Source organism: Phyllostomus hastatus, unplaced genomic scaffold (genome assembly GCF_019186645.2).
Source record: "Phyllostomus hastatus isolate PE091 unplaced genomic scaffold, TTU_PhHast_1.1 phas_contig_34, whole genome shotgun sequence".
In the NCBI taxonomy this organism is placed as follows: Eukaryota; Metazoa; Chordata; class Mammalia; order Chiroptera; family Phyllostomidae; genus Phyllostomus; species Phyllostomus hastatus.
In genome coordinates, this window is record NW_025333857.1 from 34,509,471 (window position 1) to 34,536,538 (window position 27,068).

The 27,068-nt window shown below is 40.7% G+C and overlaps 1 protein-coding gene across 6 annotated transcripts in view; it reads right to left on the bottom strand.

Moving 5' to 3' along the window:
- The window catches only part of TRPM6 (transient receptor potential cation channel subfamily M member 6), a 154,802-nt gene extending 134,817 nt beyond the window's left edge, over nt 1–19,985 (bottom strand). For all 6 annotated transcript variants that reach the window (XM_045840455.1, XM_045840457.1, XM_045840459.1 and 3 more), the window contains exon 1: nt 19,766–19,985. In XM_045840455.1, the coding sequence (XP_045696411.1) occupies nt 19,766–19,921 (156 nt within the window). In that variant the 5' untranslated portion in view covers nt 19,922–19,985. The remainder of the gene's footprint in view (nt 1–19,765) is intronic.
- Nucleotides 19,986–27,068: the final 7,083 nt, after the last annotated feature.

A 27,068-nucleotide genomic window follows, 5' to 3' on the forward strand; every position in this document is an offset into this window, starting at 1 on the left:
TACCACTTGAGGTATACTTTCCAGGAGCTCCCTCAAAGCTATTTACATAGCCCAACCTCTCACTGTTTTCCTTCCTGACCTCTGTGAAATGCGCTTGTTATATTAATGACATAATGTTAACTCCTGAATGTTTGCCTCTATTGCAGAAAACCTTGTGGCCTTTGCTGGACCACCTGCAACAAAGAGGATGGACAGTAAATCTGCAGAAAAGTCAAGGTATAGGCATTGCAATAAAGTTTTTGGAAATTGTATGGTTGCGTAAGACCTGTTTGTCCCTGAGGCTGTCATAGACCAAGTTCAAGCCTACCCCATACAAAAAAAAAAATTAAAAGAGGTACAGGTTTTTGCAGGAATTCTGGGGTATTGGGGAAATCATACCCCATTTAGCACAATGCCTTTTCCCATTACATCACCCAGTGAAGAAGGGATATGTATGGGATTGGGGTGCCGAACAACTGGCTGCCTTTGTGAAAGCAAAAATGCTGGTCTAGGGCTTCCGGTCAAGATGGCAACATAGGCAGACATGGCTCACCTCTTCACATACCACATTAATATTACAATTAAAATACAGAACAGCCATCACTCAGGAATGTCAGAAATTGAGTTCAATGGAAGTCTGACAACTACGGCATTAAAGAAATTACATCCATCCAGACTGGTAGGAGGAGTGTGGATGTGAAATGGGCTGGCCCCACACCCATGTGGGGATAAAAATTCAAGAGTGATATTTTGGGAATGAGGAGTCTCAGACCCAAACCAGGCTTCCCAGCCCAGAATTCCAGTACCAGGAAGGTAAGTCCCCACAACTTCTGGCTGTGAAAACCAGTGAGGATTGAGTTGGTAGAGGAGGCTGTTAAGCAGATCCTCTTGGGGAACTCACACACAGACTTACCTACTCAGACTCACTCCCTCTGAGCTCTAGCACCAGGGTAGCAGCTCGAAGGGCACCAATGGTGTACAAGGAGAAACTGAAGTGTGTGGCATCGGAGCAAGCAGAGGCCATTGTCTCTTTGCAAAGCCCTCCTCCACAGAACCAGTAGGCTGGTGCCATATCTGAGACTCCATCAACCTGGCTAACATGGTGTGACCCAACTTGGAGATCCATAGAGGTTCTACCTTACCCAGGTTATGGGGCCACCCAACCTGCTTTTCCATATGAATGGCTGGCCTTGGATCCTAAATCCTATCAAGCAAGAGCTGGCTTCAGCAAGCCCTAGCTGCAGCCAGATTAGAGTCATAGCTTGGCTTCACATGGGAATTTCCAAGCCAGCACAAGTAGCAGCCATCTCAGATTGCTTTATAGTTCAAGAAGGGTGCCCCAGACAAAACACAGGTGGGTGCTGACCTTGGACTGCACCACCCGAGAAATCCCAGGGCCAATGCACCCAGTGGACAGCTATAGACCTCATCGGAGCACCACCACCCCACTCCTGCACAGTTGATCCTCCATGGAGAGTGGACATTTGTGGTAAGTGGTCACAACCAATCCTTGCAGCTGACTGGCCTGGGTAAATCCCTCCCATTGATCTGCCAACAGCAACCGAGCCTCAACTACAAGAGAAGGAAGTGCTCAGCCCACACAAAGGGCTCAACTTGAATATCCAGCTTGAGTAATAAGGGAGGCTGTGCCACTGGACCCTATAGGACACCTACAACATTAGGCCACACTACCAACACACAAAGTTAAGCAGCTCTACTTAATACATAGAAACAAACACAGGGAGGGTGCTGAAATGAGGAGACAAAGAAACATGGCCCAAATGAAAAAACAGATCAAAACTCCAGAAAAAGAGCTAAATGAAATGGAGGAAAGCAATCTATCAGGAGCATAGTTCAAAATACTGGTTATAAGGATACTCGAGGAACTTAATGAGGACCTCAGTAGCATAAAAATGACCCAGTCAGAAACAAAAGATACACTAATTGAAATGAAGAACAATTTACAGAGAAACAACAGTAGAATGGATGAAGCTGAGAGTCAAATCAATGATTTGGAATATAAGGAAGCAAAAACCAACCACACAGAACAACAACAAGAGCAAAAAATAATCCAAAAAAATGAGGATAGTATAAACAGTCTCTGGGACAACTTTCAGAGGTCCAATGTTCACATCATAGGGGTGCCAGAAGAAGAGAAAAAGAAGAAATTGAAAATCTATCTGAAAAAGTAGTGAAAGAAAACTTCCCTAATTTGGTGAAGGAAATAGACATGCAAGTCTAGGAAGCACAGAGAGTCCCAATTATGATGGTTGAAAGAGGCCCACTCAAAGACACATCATTATTAAAAGGCCCAAGGTTAAAGATAAATAGAGACTCTTAAAAGCAAGAGAAAAGAAGTTAGTTACCAGATGGTTGTCACATGAGAGAGGGGAGGGGAAGAATGGGTGAAGAGGTGAGGGGATTAAGAAGTACAAATAAGTAGTTACAGAATAGCCATGGGGATGTAAAGTACAGTATAGGAAATGGAGCAGCCAAAGAACTTATATGCACAACCTGTGGACATGAACAATGGTTGGGGGATTGTCTGAGGTAGTAGGGGGTGCTGGGTGGTAAGGGGCAAAGGGGAAAAAATTAGGACAACTGTAATAGCATCATCAAAGAAATACAATTTTTTAAAAAAGTACTTGTCGAACAGATTAAAGCTCTTGGAATCTGCCAGGTGGGTGTTGCCATTTGAATTAGATGTTTCAGTAACCCCAGAAGGTACAGGCTGGGCATTATGGGACAAACAGTCAAAGAGTGACTGTCCCTTGGATTTTGGTCCCAACTATGGAAGGGGGCAGAGATATGCCCCAGTAGAACATCAGTTATTGGCAGAGTACAAGTTCTATCTGGAAAAAGTCCAACCATTTTTAATATAATGAGAATGGTTTGCACAACATCTATGTAATCTGGCAGCCAAGGAGAGTGGACTGGAGTGCACATGCACGAACAGTGACAACTTCACTGTACTAGTCAGTGGGGACAGTAGATGCTGTTGAATGAGCATGTGTACTATGTGGCCATTGCATTCAAAATGACTGAATGAATAAAGCAACAAATCTGCATCAAATTTTACATTAAGCTTGAACATTCCTCTGTGGAAACTATTCAGATGATTCAGAAGGCTATGGCTATGGGCACCTGGTGATTGGCAGCTTTATCATGACAATGTGCCTGCTCAAATATCACATCTTATGCAGAGTCTTTTGGCAAAGCATCAAATCACCCAGGTGACTCAGCCCCTCTATAGCTCAGATTTGGTGCCCTACAACTTCTGGCTTTTCCCAAAACTAAAATCACCCTTGAAAGGGAAGAGATTTCAGACTGTTGATGAGATTCAGGAAATATGACAGGGCAGCTGATGGCAATGGGGAGAACTATGTGAGGTCCCAAGGTGCTGACTTTGAAGGGGACTGAGGCATCATTGTCCTATGTACAGTGTTTCTTATATCTTCTTCAGTAAACGCCTCTATCTTTCATAGTGCATGGCTGCGTACTTTCTGGACATACCTCATATACAGTGCTTCTGCAAGTGGAACCTTTTAAGGGTGCATCGACAACATGTTTACTGACTAGCCTCCACCATGACTCAGACTCTTACACTGAGTAAGTGGTATGTGTAGTTACAACAGAGGAGTGCTGTCTGTCAGATAGTCCTTTGTCTCTAGCCATGCAGCAACTATTAGGCCCTATTTAATATATAGCATCTCCAAATTCTCCTAGAATAAGATAATTTGGCCCCTGCAACCTGCAAAGAATAAATAAGTGAAATTCTGGCTGAAACGTGGTCCGCTGACGGCCCTGGCTGGATCAATTTGCCTACTTGGACAGCAAGTGCCATTCAACCACCCAATGATACTATCTAGATAAAAACAATGGGCCAAGTTAAGAGTGGTCTGGTTGGTAATCATGCATGAACCTTGGCTGCTGATGCTGTGTACTGACAGTTGGGCCACTCTAAAATGATTGACTCTGTGGCTTGGACAATGGAAGGCCAGGGGTGGGGAGAGTGAACGTGGGGAGAGAGTGTAAATGGTCGTGAACAAACCTTTAAGGGAAAAGAAATGTGGAAATGTTTTCAGGCTCACTCTTGAGAGGTTAATGAAGATCTTGTCTTCCATGTCCCTGCCCATGAAACATCTAAACCTCCAGGTAATCAGGAAGCAGATGTCTTAACAATAAAAAACTTAAGCTTTAGCAAGTAACTCAATAGAGAACACTGAAATTTGGATAAATGAGAAAAGTGGATACCAAAGTACCTGGTTAGGATGGTGCACTGCTAAGGAGGAGGTGCTAAAGCTTAAGCTAAGGGCAGAAGCTCTGGAGTCAACAATAGTCCTGGTCACTGACACCCCCCCAACCAATAAGGCACTGGCAAATGCCTTACATAGGCACCCTTCCCTTGAGTGAGGTCTCCAAATATGCTTTGGTGCATGTCAACACTGCCTCGGCTTTAACTCAAACCTTCTCATGTCAGCAAGCTCATCAGGCCACTACCATAAAAAGACGAGAAAAGCTAAGTACTAAGTACTGTGTATGGGTACCCCTGTCAAATAGATAGTGACCAGAGGTCACATTTCAAAGGACATGAAGTACGAGAGTGGGCAAAGGAACATGATATCAAATGGAGGTTCCAGCTGCCCGATGAACCACAAGCAGCTGGGCTGGTGGAACACAAAAATGGTGTTCTCAACAGGTAAAATTACTGACTGGAAACCCTGCGTTGGCCAGGTAGACAACAGTGCCTTCCCAAGTGTTAATACATTAAATGACCAACCTGTGGGGCCTATGGGCCCACATACCAGATTAGGAACTGAGGCTGAATCCCCCAATATGGTAAATAAGGTGTGGAAAACAGAGTGCATAGCAATAGTCCTGACACTTGCCATGGACCAATGAACTATGTTAGTGAGGGCACCAAGACCTATTGTCCCTGGAAAGGGAACTATTTACTGGAATCCACCAGGATGGGTCAGTTACCTAATGCCCCTGGATGGGGACAAACTGCTCAATCTCCAGTGGGACCTTGTCATCCTAATGCAGTCAGGACCCGTAGAGACAAGCTATATGTAGACCAGGGCACGTCATTGAAAGAGAGGAAAAGGTAAGGGTCCTGGTCCAGCATATTCCTCCCTCTGTTATTTCCTCAGGCCAAGACGCACCACCTGCCCTGGACAACATGCATGGTTCACACAACATGGCCAGATTCCCAAGGCCACGGCTAGATTAACATCCAAAGAGCAGATTACAAGTGTCATACTCATGGAAGAAGAAGACCTCCCAATTCAAGTCCCTGCTAAATATGTGTCTTTCCAAACTTAGACTTTTGCTATTCTTGTTGTATCCAGTTACAGGGGAGGCCACCTGTGCCATCATGCACACTGAATGTTGTGTGTTTATACCAGATGGATCTGCTAATATTTCTTCCTTCTTAGCACATATAAAAACTCAGGTAAATGTCCTAAGTGACCCAAGCCCAAGCCCGGGTGACCTATGAGTACACGGGTTCGAGTGCTAGGGGGCACAGTGGAAAATATTATTTCTAATACTTGGATTACTTCTTTAAATTTCCCTGTCTCTCTCATGCATGTGTCTATATTGCTGCTGTGGACTGGGTCTCCAATGTGGTCAAAGTAGCAACTAAACAAGCTACCTCCCTGCTAATGAAGCCCCTTGCTGGCCACCTAGGGCACCTCAACCACTCAGGGTACCTGGAAGAAGAGGCAGGAGGAGCGTGAGATTGTAAGAGCCAGCCACAAGGGGCGGAGGGTGGAAGAGGGACTATTCCATGATATGACCAATGCTGGACCCACAGGCTAGATCCAGGCCAGAACAGAGATTGCCTCCAGGAAAACTTTGGTGTCCTTATAAAAAGGACAAATTTGGACAGAGAGACATACATAGAAGATTGATAACGTGAAGTCACAACTGGAAAACAACCTCCTATAGGCCAAAGGACGTAGGCCTGGAACTCATCCTTCCCTCACAGCCTTCAAAAGGAACCAACCCTGCTAACACTTAATTTTGGACTTTTAACTTCCAGAACTGAAAGATAATAAAATTTCCACTGTTTAAGCCATTCCTTTGTGGCAGCCCTAGCAAAATAACATACTTCCCTACATTTAGATTCATGGAAATTCTCCTCAATCCCAACTTTTGAAGAGGGCATCATAGCTGCCTGTTGGCCTAAAAGGGACCCAGATTATGCCTCTTACACAAGCATAGATATTCATAGCACCCTCTTTTATTCTCAGAAGGGTTCATGTTTATACAGCCATGCTACCTCTCACTCCACCCACAATCCTGTCTACGACCCATTTCTATTCAGCAAAGAGTTTCTTTGCAATCACTTGGGAACATCTGAATATTAACAAGCCTTCCTTGGTGCAATGAATGAAAAAAGAGTATTCATTTAAAAACTTCCACAGATTTATTTTATTTTATTTATTTATTTCTAGAGAGAGGGGAAGGGAGAAAGAAAGGGAGAGAGAGAAATATCAGTGTGTGGTTGCCTCTTGCATGCCCTGTCCCGGGAACCTGGCCCACAACCCAGGCATGTGCCCCTACAAGGAATCGAACCAGCAACCTCTCGGTTTGCAGGTCGGTGCTCAATCCACTGAGCTACCACAGCCAGGGTTAAAGCTTCCATAGATTTTTGTTTGTTTTAATTACATTGTACATCCTGTAAAGGTAGGAACTGCTTCTTTCTTGTTTTTGCATCGCCTAGCATTTACATGGTCCAGCATGTGAGAACTATTTATTCAATGCAGTTAAATTGAAGTAGGAGCTTTGTTATCTTTAATCTTTAATAAAATATCATACTTGCTCCAAATTACCCTCTCTTATTTTAAAAACTATGAAGAACTAGATGCAAATTGCTAAGTAGCCATGTTTCGTGGGGCTCAGGAATCCTCATTTTTTAAAAAATGAAGGGTAAGCAAGTTGAAGCATTGTAGTTTTTTATGGCATTTGTATGCTTAGGCCAGCATGATTGTATCTGCAGGGAGAAACCAGGCATATTGCACATGTATTAGTATCATATTTCCATACAGTGCTTTACAAAGTTGTAATTGTGTAATGGAAATGAAAAAAACGCAAAAGGAGAGGATGATTACTGCAAATAATGCTGCTCATCCTTGTGATAAGTGGGGATTAGAAGACAAACACTTTCACGGGGACTGTAAAGTGTATCTAACGGGCAAGGCAGGCCTCTGTATAAAACTGACAGGCTTAAAGTCCCATGCAGGACAGCATGGGAGACCCTGAAAGCGCAATCACTGCTGTTTCGGGCTCTGTGCAAATATGGAAAAGAATCCGTGATCATAATCATGGAACTGAAGGCAGTATCAGGACCACCCACTTCTGAAAGCAGAAGTGCTTCAGGAAGATATTACTCAGAGATACCGGGAAACTTGCCCTCCTTCTCCCTCTGTTACAGATGATCACTTACTGATAGGTTTAGCTCAAGAACTAAGAGACCCAAATGTCTGTCACACTGCCTTCACAGAAGCACAGGATTTCTCGTATAGCTTCTTCCGGAATGGAAGAAGCCAGGTTTAAAGGACTTGTGTCCCAGCAGAAATTAGACTCTTGACTGTGGCTGGACCCTGTCTGAAGGCATCAGTAATGGCTTCTTATTTCACTGGGGAAACCTAGGAAAGGGCAGCATTTGTTCCTTCTCTAGCTAGATACCCCTTCTCTCTAAAGTTCTGAACTGTGTATGTGCCTGTGCATGGTGGGAGGGCAATTACCCGTGCTGCTGGACCTACAAATCACCTCCCCTCCACCATGAACACACTGCTCCGTGGTCCACCTTCTGTCCTTCCAACCATAGAGGAACTGCTTCAAAAACATGCGTGCACCTCTTTTATTCCAGAAGCATTCTAATTTTTCTGATTATAAAAGCAATATATTCTAGTTGTAGAAAATTTAAAGAATTTAGAAATGACAAGGGAGGGGGGAGAGAGAGAGGGAGGGAGGGAGGAAGGGAGGGAGGGAGGGAGAGAGAGAATATAAAGAATGAATCACTGGTAATTCCACCTCTCAGAGAAAACCTCTATATTCTGGTGTGTTTCTTTCCAGAAACTCTCTTTTCAGTATCTTTCTGTCTAGTTCCCATCAGCTCCCTGTTTTCTATTCCCTATGTCATTTTTTAAAGATTTTGTTTGTTTGTTTGTTTGTTTTAGAGAGAGGGGAAGGGAGGGAAAAAGAGAAGGAAAAAAAGAGAAACATCCACATGAGAGAGAAACATCAATCAGTTGCTTCTCACATGCCCCCAACCAGGGATCCAGCTACAACCCAGACATGTGCCCTGACTGGGAACCAAACCCATGACCTTTTGCTTTGCAGGACAATGCTCAACCCACTGAGTCACACTGGTCAGGGCTCCTCTATCATTTCTTATTGGACTGATAGCTAAGTGGGTGAACACTTGAATTAGAAATTTTACTTCATATAATTAAAAGTGTCAAAAAAGAGGCTTTTCCTTTACTATGACCCACTGTATGCAGTGGTGGTTTGCAGCAATAGAATGGTACCTATTAGGGCAGGAGTCCATCTGAGATAGCAGAGAGTCCTCCCTACCTCCCACCACTATCATCAATGATAAATATTGCTCTGTAGAGAGATTAGTTACTTTATGAGTTATATGGAACTGGAGATACACCAGGGAACCCATAACCTATGTCCCTCTGTTTCCATGGGGAAATCTGTTCTGGGTTCAAAACTATTTAATTATAAACTAGCTTACAGAAAACAAATGATTTCTCAGAGGGAGACTGCCTACACTGGTATAAGAACAGGAGTAAATGATTGAGTAACATTTGTGAAGAGGCGGTGGTAACAAGCCAAGCCTCAGTGAGGAAAGCAGTGTCACTGATTTACATAGGATCATGTGGAATGGCTAAGGGTTGAAAGGACAATTTCTCCAAGTAACTGCCCTCAGAGGCTTTGCTTATCTCTAGTTTTTTCTCATTGCTCTTTGTCTATTGAACTCATTTATCAAAACTCAGCTTCATGTAAGCCTATAAGACTGGAGAAATCTGGCTCTGACCAGTGTAGCTTAGTGAACTGAGCATCCTTCCCCCAAATGAAAGGTTGCCAGTGTGATTCCTGGTCAGGGCACATGCCTGGGTTGCAAGTTCAGTCCCCAGTCTGGGCGCATATGAGAGGTAAGCTACCAATGTTGCTCTCTCACATTGATGTTTCTCTCCCTCTCTTTCTCCCTCCCTTCCCCTCTCTCTAAAAATAAGTAAATAAATAATCTTTTAAAAAAAAACTTGGTGAAATCTGAAAAAGATCTGCAGATTGTACCAAAGTCAACATGCTGGTTTTGATACTGTAGCATGGTTGTGTAAGATGTTACTATTAGGGGAAGCAGGGTAGATGGTACACAGACCTCTTTTTACTATTTTTGCTACTTCTTGTGAATCTATAATTCTATCAAAAGAAAAAGAAAAACTCAGCTCTAGAACTTTTTGCAGCAAAGGATCATGCCTGACAACCAGATTCCTGTCATATTTGGCTTATTGTCCCTGCATGTAATTTCCATGTTGTATCCTCCCTGTTTTCTAATTAGCTGTGCCATACCACTTAACACACATGTGCATTTACACATGTATTACATATATTTGTATATGTTTACATGCTTTGTGACAAACATACAGACTATGTAATACTGTCTTGTTCACTATGAGTGTCTAGGAGTATACACCATGAACCCCCAGCAAGGCTCTCTCTGTCCTGCACCTCCTGTCTGGGTACCTGGTGGCCCTGCCCCGCTAACTGCACAGTAAGTATTCTGTAACTACTACTTAAATGATTGAAAAAGTGAGAACATTAAAGGAAATAAAGAGATAGTTAAAACACTTGACCAAGACGCTAATTTCATATCCAGAAAACATTTACTACCCCACAATTAGAGTTTAAAGTCTGTAAAAGACAGTACCTCTGTCTCCCTTAATCCTAGTTATTACCATAAACAGTGGGTTATTGACCCAGAAGCACAAAGGTTAGTCACACATGTGTTGTTTTAACACTTGCCATAAAATACCTCTTCAAGTTTATTGAGGGAAATGCTGAAGAAGCACTTTGCTAACCCTGGAATCCACCCTTCCCACAGGTAATCTTATCTGAATCAAAGGGTGAGCAGGTTTGTTTAAGCAGAAAACTTCAGTGAAAAAAAGAACAAGTAACTTTTAAACTATGCAAATGTATACCTTCAAACCGATATGAATAGTATCTCCAAATTGAGAAGTCAGAGACATATCCAATGATTTAATAGAGTATACTCTTAGAAAAAGTACCCATTACTTACACTACTATTTACAGATTAAAATATATTGGTTGTAGCCTAGAAGGAAGGACTGACTATATTTTTTATCCAATTTGGTCCTATGTGATGCAGAACAATCTATATAAAATACTTTGTGAAATAAAGGTCAGAATATGTGCATAGTGTTCTAATTTTACCACTTATGCTTTTAAAATGAGAGGGGACTATATATTTGTTTATTTACATACTGTTATATATTTTTATGTGTTTATTTATATATGCACACAGATGTATATATGCACATATAATGTGCACACAGGCAGGTGTGTGAGTGCATATGCATGAGATGTCCCTGGATAGATAGGTGAGAAGCAGGGAACAGTGACAACCTCTGGAAAATGAGTTAGGAAAAGGACAGCCTTTCACTGTGTACATTTTTCCACTGTTTGAAATTTTACCACATTCATGTATTACCTTTAGTAATGTTGTTTTTTATTTTATTATAAAGTAAAATGCAAATAAAGAAAAACTACATAAAATCAATTAGTGTCATAGTGAATTATTATAAGATAAAGGCTCTTGTAACTACCTACCAGGTCAAAAAATAAAACTGGGCCAGCCACCCAGAACTCTCTCACAGTCCTGTTCCCTCTTCCAAAGTAACCCCTAATTTGACATTTATACTAGTCATTTCCTTCTATTACACTGGCTTATGTAACTTTCTTGTGCTTCTTTACAATTTTATCAACATACTATGCCTTCCTAGCTACTGCATCTTACCCATTAAAAAAGTTGATCTTTTATGTCTCTTGTGATATACAGGCTCCCTCCTTTCTTTCCTTACACTTTTTCCACTGAATAACCCAGGTCATGTGGCCTACAGTGGTTCCCCCAGTCTGAATTTGGCTGATTGCACACTCACAGTATAGTTCAACATATTCCTCCTATCACTTTCCTGCAAATTGACAGCTGAATCGAGGCTTGATCAAACTTAGGTTCAGCCCCTTTGGCAAGATCTTACTGGTGATTCGTTCTTTCATCAGATGATTTGTGTTCTGATTTTTGTTCTTCATTGTCAGCAGTATTTCATGTTTGATGCCTAGATTCATTCATTTACTGGGGGTTGCAATACAGTAATAGTCCAATCTTATCATTTCATTTCATTAGCTGAAATAATTTTATATGACAAATCTTTCACTCATGTACTCTTTGGTTGCCCAATGTTAAAGGTCATATAAAAAAAGCTTAATTCTTTCCTTTTATTTCCCTAGTCCTCAAGATAATATATAGTTCTCTGTCATCTGCAAAAGAAGAGCAACCAGTATGTTTGATGATTTTTAAAAAATGTGTTATCGTGAACTCAATGGATTTTAAGCATATGTAATGTGTTTAAGCACATTACATGTGCTTCTGGTATTCACAGCTTTGCATAGTCCCCTTCCACATCGTTCAAGCATTAGGTCTGTGTAACGAGTAAACTACAGCAGAAGTGATGGTGGGTCACTTATGAGATTAGATTACAAAAGTCTGCAGCTCCCATCTTTGCTGCTCACTCACTGGATGCTCTCGCTGTCTCTCTGCACTCACTGTGAGAGAGGCCCCGTTGTGAGCAACCCTGTGGAGAGGCCCACGTGGTGAGGAACTGAAGCTTCCTGCCCAGGGCCATGAGTTTCCAAGAGGATCTTCCAAGCCCAGATGCAAACGAACATATCCCCGTAAATAGTCTGACTGCGACCTCTCCTCTTGAATTCCTGACTCTCAGAAACTGTTGTGATAGAATAAATTGTGTCTGGCTTTAAACAATGCTTTAGGAGAAATTTTTACCCAGCAATAAATAACTAATTTACAATTCATTGCAATTCTTATTGTTATCAAAACTCAATTTTTCTCATATTTGGTCAGTGGTGGGGCAGGGGGGCTCTTCAAATTGTCTCCCGAGTTACTTGAAATAATCCTAGTAGTCTTTAATAGCGTATGTGATATCTAATATGGAAAGATGTCCCAGGGTTTTCTTAACTAGTTTCCTGCTCCAAAACTAGAATTAGCATTTCTTCAAGAAGTCCTGGTTTATTTTATTGGACAGGGTCCTGAGAAAGACCACAGTCTGGGTGCCATGGGTACTTGGTTGGTCCTTATTTCTAGAGATTTTCAGTAGAGAGATAAAATATCTTGTGAGTTCATACATGAATTTCCAATTCAAATTCGGGATTAAATATTTTTATTTCACTTTTATATTAAATTTGATTCAACTACCTGAAAAATCCTGGCTGTCAAGGACAGAGACACTAAAATTAACTATCCATTAATTAGTCATTTGCTTTAACCCACAGAAACACACAACAGACTCAGAAAACAATTCCAATACTACCAATCATTATGTTTCTGAAAACTGCTGGAAAATCTTTTGAATGCGCTACCACAATTCTCTCCCTTCTTAAGTAGTTGCACCACATCTACATTTTCAGACCATGTAGCCATCATGTACTATACAGTTTTGCATTTTGATGCTTGTTTAGTGTTAGTTCTATACGTAATCATACTGTGGGAATTGAGGTAAGGAAGTAGGAGCAATGAGATGGAATCAGCAGAGAATTCATTATAGAAGACTTAAAGGTCTTACCAAAGAATCTTAATTTTATCATTTAGGCAGCATGGAAGGATTTTGAGTCAGGTACTAAATAGATTTTTCTGTTATGTAGCACATCAAATCTCCCACCAAACACGGCTCAGGATCACAGTTCTCTTTTTCCGGTCCTACAGCGGCAGGCCTTGTTCACGGCAGGTCCACTGAGTTCCTACTACAGCCCCTTCCTCTTTGCTGCCATCCCTACTTGCACCCTTTTCTACTTATACTTCTTCCACTTCTTCAGCTTCATAATCTGACCTCATCCCATCAGAGTTTGGGCTGGATATGTTCCCCAGGTATCCTATGATTACCTCTATGACATGAATTCATCATTAGTTCATTCATCAAATGTTTGGTGACCCCCTGCTGCCTACTGAGCATTCTGCTAAATTGAGCCCACAACCACGAGCAAAAACAGAGTCAAACCCTGCCTTCATGTAGCCTAGAGGCAGGGAGAGAAGCTATCATATTTTGGTATTTTATTTTTTTAATCCTCACTCAAAGATATGTGCATTGAGTTTAGACAGAGAAAGGGAGAGAGAGACAATGTAAGAAATAAACATCGATCAGTTGCCTCCTGCATGTGCTTTGACTGGGGATGGAACCTGCCACCTTTTGGTATATGGGATGATGCTCCAATCAACTGAGCCACCCGGGCAGGGCTTGTATCCTATTTTTCACCATAGCATTTATTGCACTGTATTTCAACTGAGCTCAGAGTGTCTGGCAGTTTGTAGATGCTCAATAAATGTTTATTGATTGGTTGAGTGAATGTGTAGATGCTTGAAGAATCCTATTCCTACAGCCACCAGAATTATTGTCAGTCCTGGAATAATAATGGCAATCTCATCCCTCCTCAGAACTGCTGATTGAGTAGAACCATAAACTCAAAGTTGGCAAACATTTTCTGTGAAGTGCTAGCTGGTAAATATTTTAGGATTTATAAGCCAGATGGTGTCTGTCACAACTACTCAACTCTGCCATTGTAGTGCAAAGCAGCTGTAGACAAAATGTAAACAAATTAATGTGGCCATGTTCCAATAAAATTTTATTTATAAAAACACAATGCGGTAGATGACGCCACTTTCGTCAACTTTTCAAAATGGCCTGCATGGCAGGCCCATACTCTATGAGTCGTATTCTTTTGTCAGGCAAATCTGGTTGTAACACCCAACATCTGAGTTTACATTTAAACCCATGCCTGACATCTGCAAGTGCAGTATTGTGAAAGAGTATGTCATTCGAAACCCATAAAACCTGTTTTACTCTGGTTGACCATTTGGCAAGTTTCGTTAGCTTTTTTGAATCTCCATTTCTTCACTGTAAATAGAGGGGGGTTGTATTTTTAATTTTGACTACAAAGATATCAAGTGAGATATGTATATTGAGAACTAAACATGATACTGAGCATACAGTAGACAGTCCACAAATATACACCCATCTCTTTGCCTAGCTTTTCCTCCTTTAAATTATATTATCAGATATTCATTGAGGATTTACTATGTCCAAGGCACAGTTTCAAGTACTTTAAAATTATCCTAGCCTTGGCTGGGTAGCAGGCAGCTCAGTTGGTTAGAGGGTCATCCTTGTATACCAAGGTTGCCAGTTCGATCCTTGGTCGGGGCACATATAAGAAGCAACCAGTGAACGCGTAGATGAGCAGAGCAACAAATCAATGTTCTCTCTCTCTCTCTCTCTCTCTCTCTCTCTCTCTCTCTCTCTCTCTCTCTCTCTCTCTCTCCCCCGCCCACCCACCCTTCTTCTTTCTTTCTAAAAATCAATTTTAAAAAAACTGTCCTAAATCCTCCCTGATATCTCTCTGGAACACTGGTTCTCAAAGTTGTCTGTAATACCATACACCTGGAAGCCTAAAAGTAGCGATGGTTGTATCCCAACATGATGTTCTGATATAAGTATTTGTTTTAATCCTCACCCAAAGGCACACTTACTGATTTTTTCTTTTTTGGAGAGAAGGGAAGGGATTGAGAGAGAGAGAGAAATATTGATGTGAGAGAGAAACGACGATCAGTTGCCTGTTGTACCCACTCCAACCAAGACCAAACCCACAGCCTAGGCCTGTGCCCTGACAGAGGACTGAACCCACAGCCTTTCGGATTTTACAAGTGATGCTCCAAACAACTGAGCCACATCGACCAAGGCTGATGTAAGTATTATAAAGAGTGTCCTGTGCATAGGAATTATCCCCAGATAATTCAAGTATGGAATAAATTTGAGAGTCCTTGCTCTAGACCAGGACTCTAGCTCTAATCAATTCAGAAGCCCTTTCTTCCATCTTTCTGTGTGGCTCCTCTTTCACTGTTAGCACCTATATGCACATGCATACAGAACTAGAGTTCACTGAGTTCTGTTACGTACTCATATTTCGATATATTTATGTTAAGGAGAGTTGAAAAAAAGAATGAAATAATTATCATCCTTTGTATTTGACATTCATTGTTTAACTATCTGGCACCCATTTCCCTTTTTTTTCTTTTTTTTTAAGATTTTATTTATTTTATTTTTAGACAGAAGGGAAGGAAAGGAGAAAGAGGGAGAGAAACATCAATGTGTGGTTGCTTCTTGTGCGCCCCTCACTGGGGACCTGGCCTGCAACCCACACATGTGCCCTGACTGGGAATTGAACTGGCGACCCGTGGATCTCAGGGTGGCACTTAATCCACTGAGCCACACCAGCCAGGGCCATTTTTTTTTTTCTTATGGCATCAGCCTTGATTTTTATTTGGGAATCCACTTCCCCCTAATCTCAGTCCACATGGCCTGCTTGAGACTTTCCCCTGGTGATAGAAGATTGTAAAACTAGGACATGAACTCTCCTGGCCTCAGTTAGCATTGGTCCACTCTCAGTGAGGGTCATGATTTAGTTTTCAAAGATTGCTGAAAGATATATTTTTTCCATGTTGGATTGGAATCTAAAAGAATAATGTTCCTGGAGGTTCTGGCAGCTATTTTACAACCTCAAAGAGAAAGTCTATTTGGAAACATAGTAAGAGAAAAACACACAGACAGAGGGAGATCATTTTGAGCCACAGTGCCTGGTGATTTCTCAAGCCACACGTACCACTAAACTGCAATGTGAACCGAGAAATTCCCTTTGCTTCTGCCTCTGCCAATTTGAGTCCGGTGTTCTGTCACTGGCAGCCAAAGGAATCCCAACTGATACAGCCTCCTCTCAACTCCCTTGGAAACAAATCCAATCACTGATATACTCGCAAAACATGTTCCAGTCAGCCCTGCCTGTTGTGGCTCAGTGGATTGAGTGCCAGCCTGTAAACCAAAGGATTGCTGGTTCGATTCCCAGTCAGGGTACATGCTTGGGCTGCAGGCCAAGTTCCCAGCTGGGGGCAAATGAGAGGCAACCACACATTGATGTTTCTCTCCATCTCTTTCTCCCTACCTTCCCCTCTGTCTAAAAACAAATAAAATGTTTTTTTTAAAAATATGTTCCAGTCAATTCATTCAACAAACATGTGCTAAGCATCTCCTGTATACAATGTCTCCCCTAGGAAGAGAAATTATACTGGTACACCATCATTAAGAACTGCACAAATTTTTGTGGAAAAATACGCAGCAAAAAAACCCCATCCCCCTAATGTGTGTAAGACCTGTGCTAGATGTTGAGGATAGAAAGGATCATAAGCCAGGGACTCTATTCACCGAGGTTTGCCATCAAATTGGAATGATGGCACGCACACAAAGAGATGAGCACCAATCTGGGATGTTAGATGCATGGATTCCTGAGGATTCACATCAAACCCCAAACAAGATGCCTTGAGAGAAAATCTTTAAATGAGCCCAAGCAGCACAGCATTTTCATTTTCCTTTGAACCAAACTTAGCTAGGAAAGGGAGGGCAAGTGTTCCAATAAATGGGAAAGAAGAGGTAACATAGGGGAAGAGAGATTAGTGACTTTGAAAGTTGTTCTAAATCATTTTTTTTAGTTAAAAGGAAATAAAGTATTTTGTCAATTTTATCTACTTACAAATTAATCATGCTAATTTAAAAAAAATTAAAAATTATAGAAATCTCTTCATTCATTCATTCAACACTGCTCATTGCATGCCTGCTATGTGCCAGACACTGTTACATAGTCAAGGTTTTAGCAGTAAATAAAACAATGTCCCTACCAGTTACATTCCAGCATCTATAAAGTGAAAAATAAATTTTCTCACTCATCCCCCCAAAGTCGCCATTCTAAATGGTTTGGTAAATATCCTGACATACATTGTAAATGTAGATACTAGTATCTGTTTGTTTTTACAAAAGAATAAGTATATCTTATAATTACTATTGTGAAAATAGTAAGTATATGTTATACGTATTTACTATTTTTTTACAAATTGCTTTTTTTTAAACTTAGCAATATAATTTGGACTGGTTTCATGTCATATTCCACTGTATCTAACCACTATCCCATTCATTAATATGTGGTTGTTTCCAGGTTTTCACAATGATAAGCAATGTTGTTGTAAAAAAAGAGGGGGGTGGGTAATGGGTGTCGTTCCTATAATTTTTCAAACACTCAAAAGAAAGTGTGAATTAAACCTCTCCAAAATGGAATGGTTTGATCCATAGTGGAAAAGATGTGAATTAAATTCCTTTCCAGTAAAAACCCTATCATCTACTTCCTTTTTGATTCATCATTGGCTTATTGGGTACTTAATAAGATTTTACACAAGTGACTACAAAAACATCTTCTAAAATATCTGTTGAAATATCCTTTCAATGTAGTTATAATCCACCCTTTCTGGTGTAAACTGCTCACAGAAAAACCTGTGAAGCCAAAGAGGGCAGTTTAAGTCCAAAAAGAGACAGATCTCAGACTGGCTCTGTCCCCTTGGCATTTTGTTTTGTTTTGTCTTTAAGATCTTATTTATTGGCCTGGCTGGCGTAGCTCAGTGGATTGAGAGCGGGCTGCAAATCAAAGCATCGCAGGTTCTATTCCCAGTCAGAGCACATGCCTGGGTTGCAGGCCACGGCCCCCAGCAACCACACATTGATGTTTCTCTCTCTCGCTCTCTTTCTCCCTCCCTTCCCTCTCTAAAAATAAAATAAATAAAATCTTTTTTAAAAATCCTATTTATTCATTTCTAGAGAGAGGGGAAAGGAGAGAGAAGGGAGAGAAACACTGATGTGCAAGAGAAACATCGATTGGTTGCCTCTCACATGCCCCCAACCTGGGACCCAGCCCTCGACCCAGGCAGGTGCCCTGACCTGGGAATCGAACTAGTGACCTTTTGGTTCACAAGCCAGCGCTCAACCCACTGAGCCACACCAGCCAGGGCAACCCATTGACATTTTTGAACAGGACACAATAGATTTTGGTTTTATCTGCCCTGGTTTGTGTGGCTCAGTGGATTGAGTGACAGCCTGTGAACCAAATGGTTCCTGGTTCAATTCCCAGTCAGGACATATACCTGAGTTGCGGGCCAGGTGCCAGGTTGGGACCTGTGAGAGGCAACCACACATCGATGTTTCTCTCCCTCTCTTTCTCCTTCACTTCCCCTCTCTCTAAAAATAAATAAATAAAATCTTTTTTAAAAAGATTTTGGTCTTATCATTGTTTTCTGGACATGTCGAATACACTTCAGATGCAAAGTTATTGGGTAGGAAGGATGTGACCACACAGGGATGGAATGGAACAGTCTACCTGGGAAACTACCCTGACTCACTTATCCTCCTGTATTACCTTGGTCTGTTTCTTTAAAAAAGGGAAAAAAAGGTCTTTCAACATGGGTTGTTGTCAGTTTTCTTAATATGTGTTGCTGGATTTATGGTTAAATGAGGCATGCGGCTAAAATGTGAACTTTTTGCATTTTCATGTCCTGATCTCTCTGTGCAAACCTTCATAACTGAGCCCCTACTTGATTGTGTTAAATGCATTATAGGAATGTTCTTTAAAGTCCTATTATAATTATAACCTCCACTAGTTATTCAATACTGTAGCAGCAAAGTGTTTGGAAGAACGTGGTTATTTTTATCATCTTACCCACTGTAAGTCTGGCGGTCTAGTCAGTAAAATGATGTAATAAAACAAATATTTTTATTGGGTGTTTTTCTCACAAAAAGAAGCACACCAAAAAAATAAAAGAAATAAAATCCATTAATATAAGTGCAGACTGAAAAACAGATAAATAATCAGTAGCTATTTCCATAAAGTCTTCTACATGCCCAGGTCTGTTCTAGGCTCAAAGAAGAAAAGAGCTGTATTGTTCTTGAAATAACAGGTCACCACAATTGAAATGGGGAAGGAAAGTGTCAGTATTCTCCTATTATACCCAAACATCATTTTTTCTGGGAAAGATATTATTTGAAATATTAACAGCAGTTTTATTTCTAAAACTATTATGACTACTTCAAATAAATTTCAAGAAACAATGAAAGGATTATCTTGTTGAATAGAAACACACAACCATCAAACAACACTTGTGGACCAGAATTATTTAACATTTGAAGTCTGCCTCCAGGTATTCCATCAGCTCCTACCTTGGTTAATTCCAATAATCAAAATTATTTGTTTCTTTTATGTTTCCACATAAAATTGTCTCCAGTTTATTTAGTAAACAGTTCAACCTTCCATCAATGCAAAAAGACATTTCAATAACAGTTCAATTAACCGAATAAGATGTTTAACTAATAAAAATAAATTTTTAAAGAGGAAACTGTAGCAATTTTGTTTGGCATGCATGTTTAATTGTGTGCTTCAATAGCTTGGTTTTGTTCTATGATCACATAAAAATAACCATCAAACAAATCTAAATGATTACCTGTAATTGTAAGAATATGCCTTTTGCACTTTATGGTGTATAAAATCTAGCATAAGAGAAAATAAACACAAGAATGACAAAAAAGTTTCATTCACTTACCCTCTTCATAACCACAGCCAGGTAAACCTCACGCCGCCTTAGGCCACTGAGTTTTATCCTGAAGTTTCCATCCACCACACAATCAGATAAACCCCAGCTTGTGTGAGTAACTAATGGAAAGAGTGCCGTAAAAACAATTGCCAAACAAATTTCCATGTGCTTAATCTAAAAGGGAGAAATTGCAACATGAGCCGAGGAAAAAGTTTCTAGCTGTTTTTAATAAAGCAGAGGGGGTGATTTGACTCTTAGCAGGACCTTGTGACTAAGTTTGCCTGGTCAGGAAATGATTAACACTCCTGTTGTCATCATCCGCCGGAGCTGCCCAGCGGCAGGGAATTGGCAGAGCGAACTTTACCAATCCTGGCATGCCGGTTGTGAATACACTGTCCTCCTGAGCTGGGGCTTAGCACGCTGAACTCAACTTCAGGGTGAAGTTATTTTATATAAAAAGGTATTCAGAACCTCTGCCAACTGTGTTAGTGGTTATTTTCACTGAACCACTGTTATGAAAGGTTTTTACTTTACATTTCTGCGCCCACCTTAAAAGATGGATTATCACTTAGATGCTTTTTCTTAAAATTCCAGAGTTTTCTGAGTAACATTATCGCAGTATCTTTGTATTCATCCCCTCAGCCTTGTTCGCTTCCCAGCCGTGCTTGAATCTAAAAGCTCCAGGGCCTTTTTGAACTGCCAGTTCTCACTCTCTTGGAAACCAGAGACATGGAAAAACAGGGAAGAACTAATTAATAAGTGCATATAACTTGGGGACACTAGGACGCCATCAAAGGATCGTTATTTTTTTATTTAAATGATTGCTAAGAATAGCAAAAATTACATAATCATTTCTTCACAAATGTTTCTAGAAGTAAAAAAAAAAAAATCTGACCCAGGTATGAGAAAGAAATGGCAGAGATTTATTTAAATAAACTTCTGTGCAGTGTCGTGTAAACAGGGGCCTGTGAAGATGTTGCAAACACATGGCTTCTACCTGGTGGAGTGCCACTCCGCCAAGCGGGCTTAGTAGACTCTGCATTTCCCATCCAATGGTGGAGGGAAATGAAAACTGGGTCTCAAGTACTCAGTACTGAATAGCTTAAGAGCTAGTTGTCAGTTGTGTTTATTATGCTATAAACTTCGCTTTCCTCATAGTCCTTATATTGCTAATTAAGAAGTAGATTGATGACTCAGAGTTCTTATCATCTTTCCGAGGTATTTACTGTAATTGTCGAATTCGTTTTAGGAATTCAGTCACAATAACGCCCCTCCCATTACTACCACCAAAGAAAGTAAGTTTGAACTGTTTCAGCGCTGTAAAACAATTCTAAATAAATTCAACTAGTTTCTCCCTCTGCACCTATATATAGCTTTTGCCTCTGAAATTTAACAAGTGCTCTGAGTTACATGTATTCTTTGCTAGTCTAACAACAGTTAGCAATTTAGAGTCCCAACGATCAGATCACACCCTCGCTCCCTTTTGTTAGGCTGTAACAAATAACTAGAAAGTTGAAGAATGTCACACACAGATATTTTAAGTCACCTTCATTTCTGGTCTGGCACGTAGTAATTACTGAATAATCATCTGCCATAATTATTCAGTTATCCAAAAGGATGGTGTCCACCAACATATGAAAAAAGCAACCCCCCCAAAATATTCCAGAACTGAGGTTCTTAACCTAAATTTTGAATAAAGTAGGGATTCTCTGAAAACCCTAAACTGTATGTAAAATTTACAACTGTGTGCTTTTGGGAAGAATGCTGTTATGATTAATCAAATTCTTAACTGAATGGGTCAAAGACACACAGAAAAAGGCAAGAACTACCACCCTAAAGAAGTATTAAGAATACCTAGTCTCTGGGGCAGGCTTGTGAAATTGACTCTAGAAACAGATTGAAACTTTCAAGGAAGGATTTTATTATCTCCATAATCTGGCAAAGGCCAATATTAAATATTTTGAGTAACATACAATGTCACTATCTCTGTTTTTTTATTATAAATATGAGGTTACTATCATTATATTGTTTATATACATGAACAGACAATCACAGTGTGTATTCAACTGAATCAGAGTTAGTTAATGATATCCGTACCCTAGATTTGTTTGGTTGTTTTTTTTTTTAGGATTTTATTTATTTACTTTTAGAAAGAGGGGAAGGGAGTGAGAAAGAGAGGGAGAGAAACAGGTGAGAGATACATGGATTGGTTCCTTCTCACACGCCCCCTACTGGGGACCTGGACAGCAACCCAAGCATGTGCCCCTACGGGAACTGAACTGGTGACCTTTTGGTTTGCAGGCTGGGCTCAATCCACTGAGCCACACCAGCCAGGACACACCCTAGCTTTTTGCACATAAATCTTCAATATGAGCGAATAGCCAAGAACTATGAATATGTATTTTTTAGGTTTAGTAGGAGTAAATAAGACAAAGTAAGGAGAAAATATTTTCAAAACAATTATTTCTATCCTTCAAGAATTAGGAACACATTGAATCTATGAACAAGAATAGGACTGTTATTTTAAAGGGAGTATTCTGAGAACCAACAAAGGCTCTTAAAAATGAAAAGTGGTAGTAGAAATAAAAATACTCAGTAAGATGATTGAAAGGTAAAGTTGAAAAAAAATCTTCCAGGAAGTGGAAAACACAACAATGTAAAAAATAGGATGGAAAAACTAAACAAATTAGTAAAGCAGCCCAAGAAGTTTAAGATGGAAAAGAGAAAAACCAGAGTCAAAAAACATTAATAAATGATAGGCTCCAAATAGTCGTGATTTCCTAGAATACAAGACCCTAAATTTTCAGATTAAAAGAGCCCTAATGAGTACCCAACACAAAGGATGAAAAGAGTCAAATTATTGTGAAATTCTGGAACAGTGGCAACAAGTAAAACTCCTACAAACATTCAAGAGAAAAATATCACACAGAAACCGAAGAACCAGAAGAGCACTGGCTATCCTAATGGCAATATTGGAAGCTAGAAGACCATAGTCCAATGTTGCAGAATTTTGAGGAAAAATTATTTCCAATCTAGAATAACAAATCCAGCTAAACTATAAAATGTGAAGTTAAAGATATTTTCAGCTGTTCAAGATGCAAAAACTTTTCCCCATGTTCCTCTTCTTAAAAAGCCACTGGAGGATTGGCTCCATAAAAACAAAGGGGTAAATCAAGACTAGCCAAGTTTGGTATTCATTGAACAGGAGGTCCCATACAAGGAAGAATGAAGAGAACCCACAGGACAGCAGGAAAAAAGGAGAGCCCAAGAGGAAAGCTGTGCAGCAGGCCCAGGAAGTAACCAGAGAGAAGTGAGCAGGCCTGGAGAAGGTGGGGAAATTTCTAAAGTAAGGTGTAAATAATAAAATTCCTAGGAAATGCTGAAAGTCATTTATAAACCTGGGGAGAGTTTGGGTTTAAAATACCAGTAAATATATAAAAAATGAAACAGGTGATAAAAAATAAATGATTAATTCCAGGAAAAAATAATCATAGTATATTATATTTTTCTTTCTGTGCAGATAAGGAAGAGTAATCATAGTATATTACATAACTTACTTGTGAATAGCATTTATATAGTCACAATACTATAAATCCTGAATATTGAGCTAACCAAGGATATAATATTTCTACATGAGGAAAGAGGTATATATACATGGTAGGGGTTGTAAAAGAGAGTTAAATCCTCAGGTTCTGTGTGAAGTGACAAACATAATATCTAAAGCTAACCTGTAGGAGACCATTCTGCGTGGCATGGGCCCAGCTCCCACTCAGAGATGTACAGGACCCACACCCACAGATAGGTTCTGCAGTGGGGAATCAGGCCTGCAATGTACCTAGGCCACTTTGAGTCTTGCTTTTGCTAAAAAACTCCCTCGCCCTGAATTGAGGACATGTATTGCAAAGTAACTTCCTAAAATCCATGCTAAACCTTCCAAGGATGAGTGTACCGGTTCAACCACTTTTGCCTTTTCATTTGCAAATATCCCTCTTCTGTGATGTGATTAGCAGTATTGGCTCCTTTGTTTTCTGTAAAAGGTAACCACCTAAAGCGAACCTGTGCATAGTAAATGAGAACCCTCATGTAATGGGCAGAGAAACCCAATAAAGGCTGGTCACAGCAAGGGCCAAGGCTTTTTCTCCCTTTGAGAGAAAAGTCATGCTGTCCCTTTTCCTCCTTTTCATCGGTAGTTCATGTGAATGTCTCATTTCATCCATAATGACGTGGACACTGCAGGCCGGTGTGTGCATCACTAACGAAGAAATAACAATAAAAGCATGTTATTTCAGGATATGGAGCTATAAAGCAAAATAATCAGTTGAAAGTGATTGCCTCTGAGGAGAGCAAAATCGGTGGAGAGTGTTGTCATATGTTGTCATAAGTCTTGTAAAAGTACATTTTTTGTTTTTTATTTTATTTTAAGTGTACAATATTGATTATACTGTTACAGTTATCCCAGTTTTTTTCCCTTTACCCCCCTCCACCTGGTACAACCCTTCCGTCCAGCAATCCCCTGGTCCATGTCCATGGGTCATACGTGTGAGTTCTTCGGCTTCTCCCTTTCCTATATTTTTTCTTATCAGTTATGTTTCTTGATCCCTATACTATTTTCCTCTTTCCCTTCTCCCTCCCACCTGATAACACTCCAAATGATCCCTGTACCTATGATTCTGTTCATGTTCTGTTGTTTACTTAGTTTGTTCTTGTTTTTATTTTTTAGATTCAGTTGCTGATAGTTGTGAGTTTGTTGTCATTTTAATGTTCATGGTTTTGGTATTCTTCTTCTTAAATAAGTGTCTTTAACATTTCATGTAATAATGGCTTGGTAATGATGAATTCCTTTAGCTTTACCTTGTCTGGGAAGCACTTTGTAGGGTTAGTGAAGGCAGTCTAACTTCCCCACCCAGTTATCTGGGTAACTAAGGGAAGCAGTGTTTCCATAGCCTGGGAGGGGCCTGATAACTAGTGTTGCCACAGCCTTGAGATTGGGTCCAAAAACCATTCCCATAACATGAAGTGGGCTCACATGTGCAGAATTATATTATGTTATGTAATGTTCTGGCATTTTTCTTGCTTTGTTCCCCTCTAGTACTTAAATAAGTGGGGGCTTCTCACTAGTTAGACATGCAGCTTGCATCGTGTGTGGCTCGCCCACCCATGAATAAAGGTATGTCAAGCATCCCCACAGCTCCACACATTTTCTTCCGTCTCCTGGAAGTGAGAGTGGATCTGCCTGCCTTGATTGGCTGCAACACACACTTTATCTGCCCTTCCATTCTAAATGATAGCTTTGTGGCATAGAGTAATCTTGGCTGTAAGTCCTTGCTTTTCATCACTTTGAATATTCCTTACCAGCCACTTCTTGTCTGCAAAGATTTTTTTTTAAATCAACTGACAGTCTTATTGGAACTCCTTTGTAGGTAACCTTCTGCTTTTCTCTTGTGGTTTGTATGATTCTCTCTTTATCTTTAACCCTTAGCATTTTACTTGTGATGTGTCTTGGTATGGTCCTCTTTGGGTCCAACTTGATTGGAACTCTGTGCTTCCTAGATTTGCATGTACATTTCCTTTACCACAATAGGGAAGTTTTCTTTCATTATTGTTTCAAATAGATTTCTAATTTCTTACTCTTTTTCTTCTCCTTTGGAAACCCCTTTGATGTGAATGTTGGACATCTTGAAGTCATCCCAGAGGCTGCTTATACTACTCAAATTTTTTTTATTCTTTTTTCTTCTTGTTATTCAGTGTAATTGTTTTTTGCCTCCTTATGTTCTAAATCATTGATTTGATTCTCACCTTCATCCACTCTACTGTTGTTTCCCTGTAAATTGTTCTTTATTTCAATTAGTTAATCCTTCATTGCTGACTGGATTATTTTTTGTGTGTGCTGCTGAGGTCCTCACTAAGTTCCTTGAACATCCTTATAACCAGTGTTTTGAACTATGCTCCTGGTAGATTGCTTTCCTCCATTTCATTTAGCTCTTTCTCTAGAGTTTTGATATGTTCTTTCATTTGGGCCATCTTTCTTTGTCTCCTCATTTTGGCAGCCTCCCTATGCTTGTTTCTATGTATTAGGTAGAGCTGCTTTGACTCTGTGTCTTGGTAGTGTGGCCTAATGTAGTAGGTATCTTGTAGGGTCCAGTGCTGTAGCCTTCCCTATCTCTCAAGCTGGGTATTCAAGGTATGCCCTTTGTGTGCGATGAATACATCCTCCTCTTGTAGTTGCACCTTGGTTGCTGTTGGCAGATCAATGGGAGGGATTTACCCAGGCCAATCAGTTGCAAGGATTGGCTGTGACCAGTTACCACTCCCTCCGCCCTCTGTGGAGAATCTGCTGTGCAGGGGCAGGGTGGTGGTGCTCCAAAATGGTCTGTGGCTGTCCACTGGGTGTGCTGGACCTGGGGTTTCTCAAGTGGTACCCCCACTTGTGTTTTGCCTGGGGCCACCCTTCCTAAGCTGTAAAGCAATCTGAGATGGCTGGTGCTTGTGCTGGACTTAGAGATTTCCAGGCAAAGCCAAGCTGTGAAGGTAATCTGCCACTGCTAGTGCTAGGCCTAGAGCTCACTGAGGCCAGCTGTTGTTTGTTTAATAGGATTTAGGAAGCTGTGCTGCAGGAGCCAAGACCAGCCATTCATATGAAAAAGCAGCATGGGTGGGCCCCATAAATTGGGTGGGACAGAGTCTCAGGGGATCTCCAAGGCTGGTCAAACAGTGTTAGCCAGGTTGATGGAGTTTCAAATATGGTACCTGCCTGCCAGTTCCATGGCTCTGTGGGGGAAGGGCTGAGCAAAGGGACAATGACCTCTGCTCACCCTGATGCCAGACACTTCAGCCTCTCCCAGGATACCACAGGTGCCCTTCAAGCTTCAACCCCAGGACCGGAGCTCAGAGGGAGTGAGTCCAAGTAGTTGAGCCTGTGTGTGGGTTCTTTAAGAGGAACTGCTTGGGACTCCAACAGTTTCTTCCACTGACTCAATACCCACTGGTTTTTTTCAGCCAAAAGTTGTGGGGACTTATTTTCCTGGCACCTGAAACCCTCAGCTGTGGATACTCATGTGGGGCTGGGCCTGCTCACTCCTGAGATATCCCTTCAGAATTTTTATCCAGCACACATGGGTAAGAGACCAGCCTGTTCCACATCATTAACCCTCCTACCAGCCTAGATGGATGTGGTTTCATTAATTCCATAGTTGTCAGACTTCCATTCACTTTGATTTCTCATGGTTCTGAGTGATGGTTGTTCTAAATATTTTAGTTGTAATTTTGATGTGGTTGTGTGAAGAGGCAAACCATATTTGCCTACTCTACCATC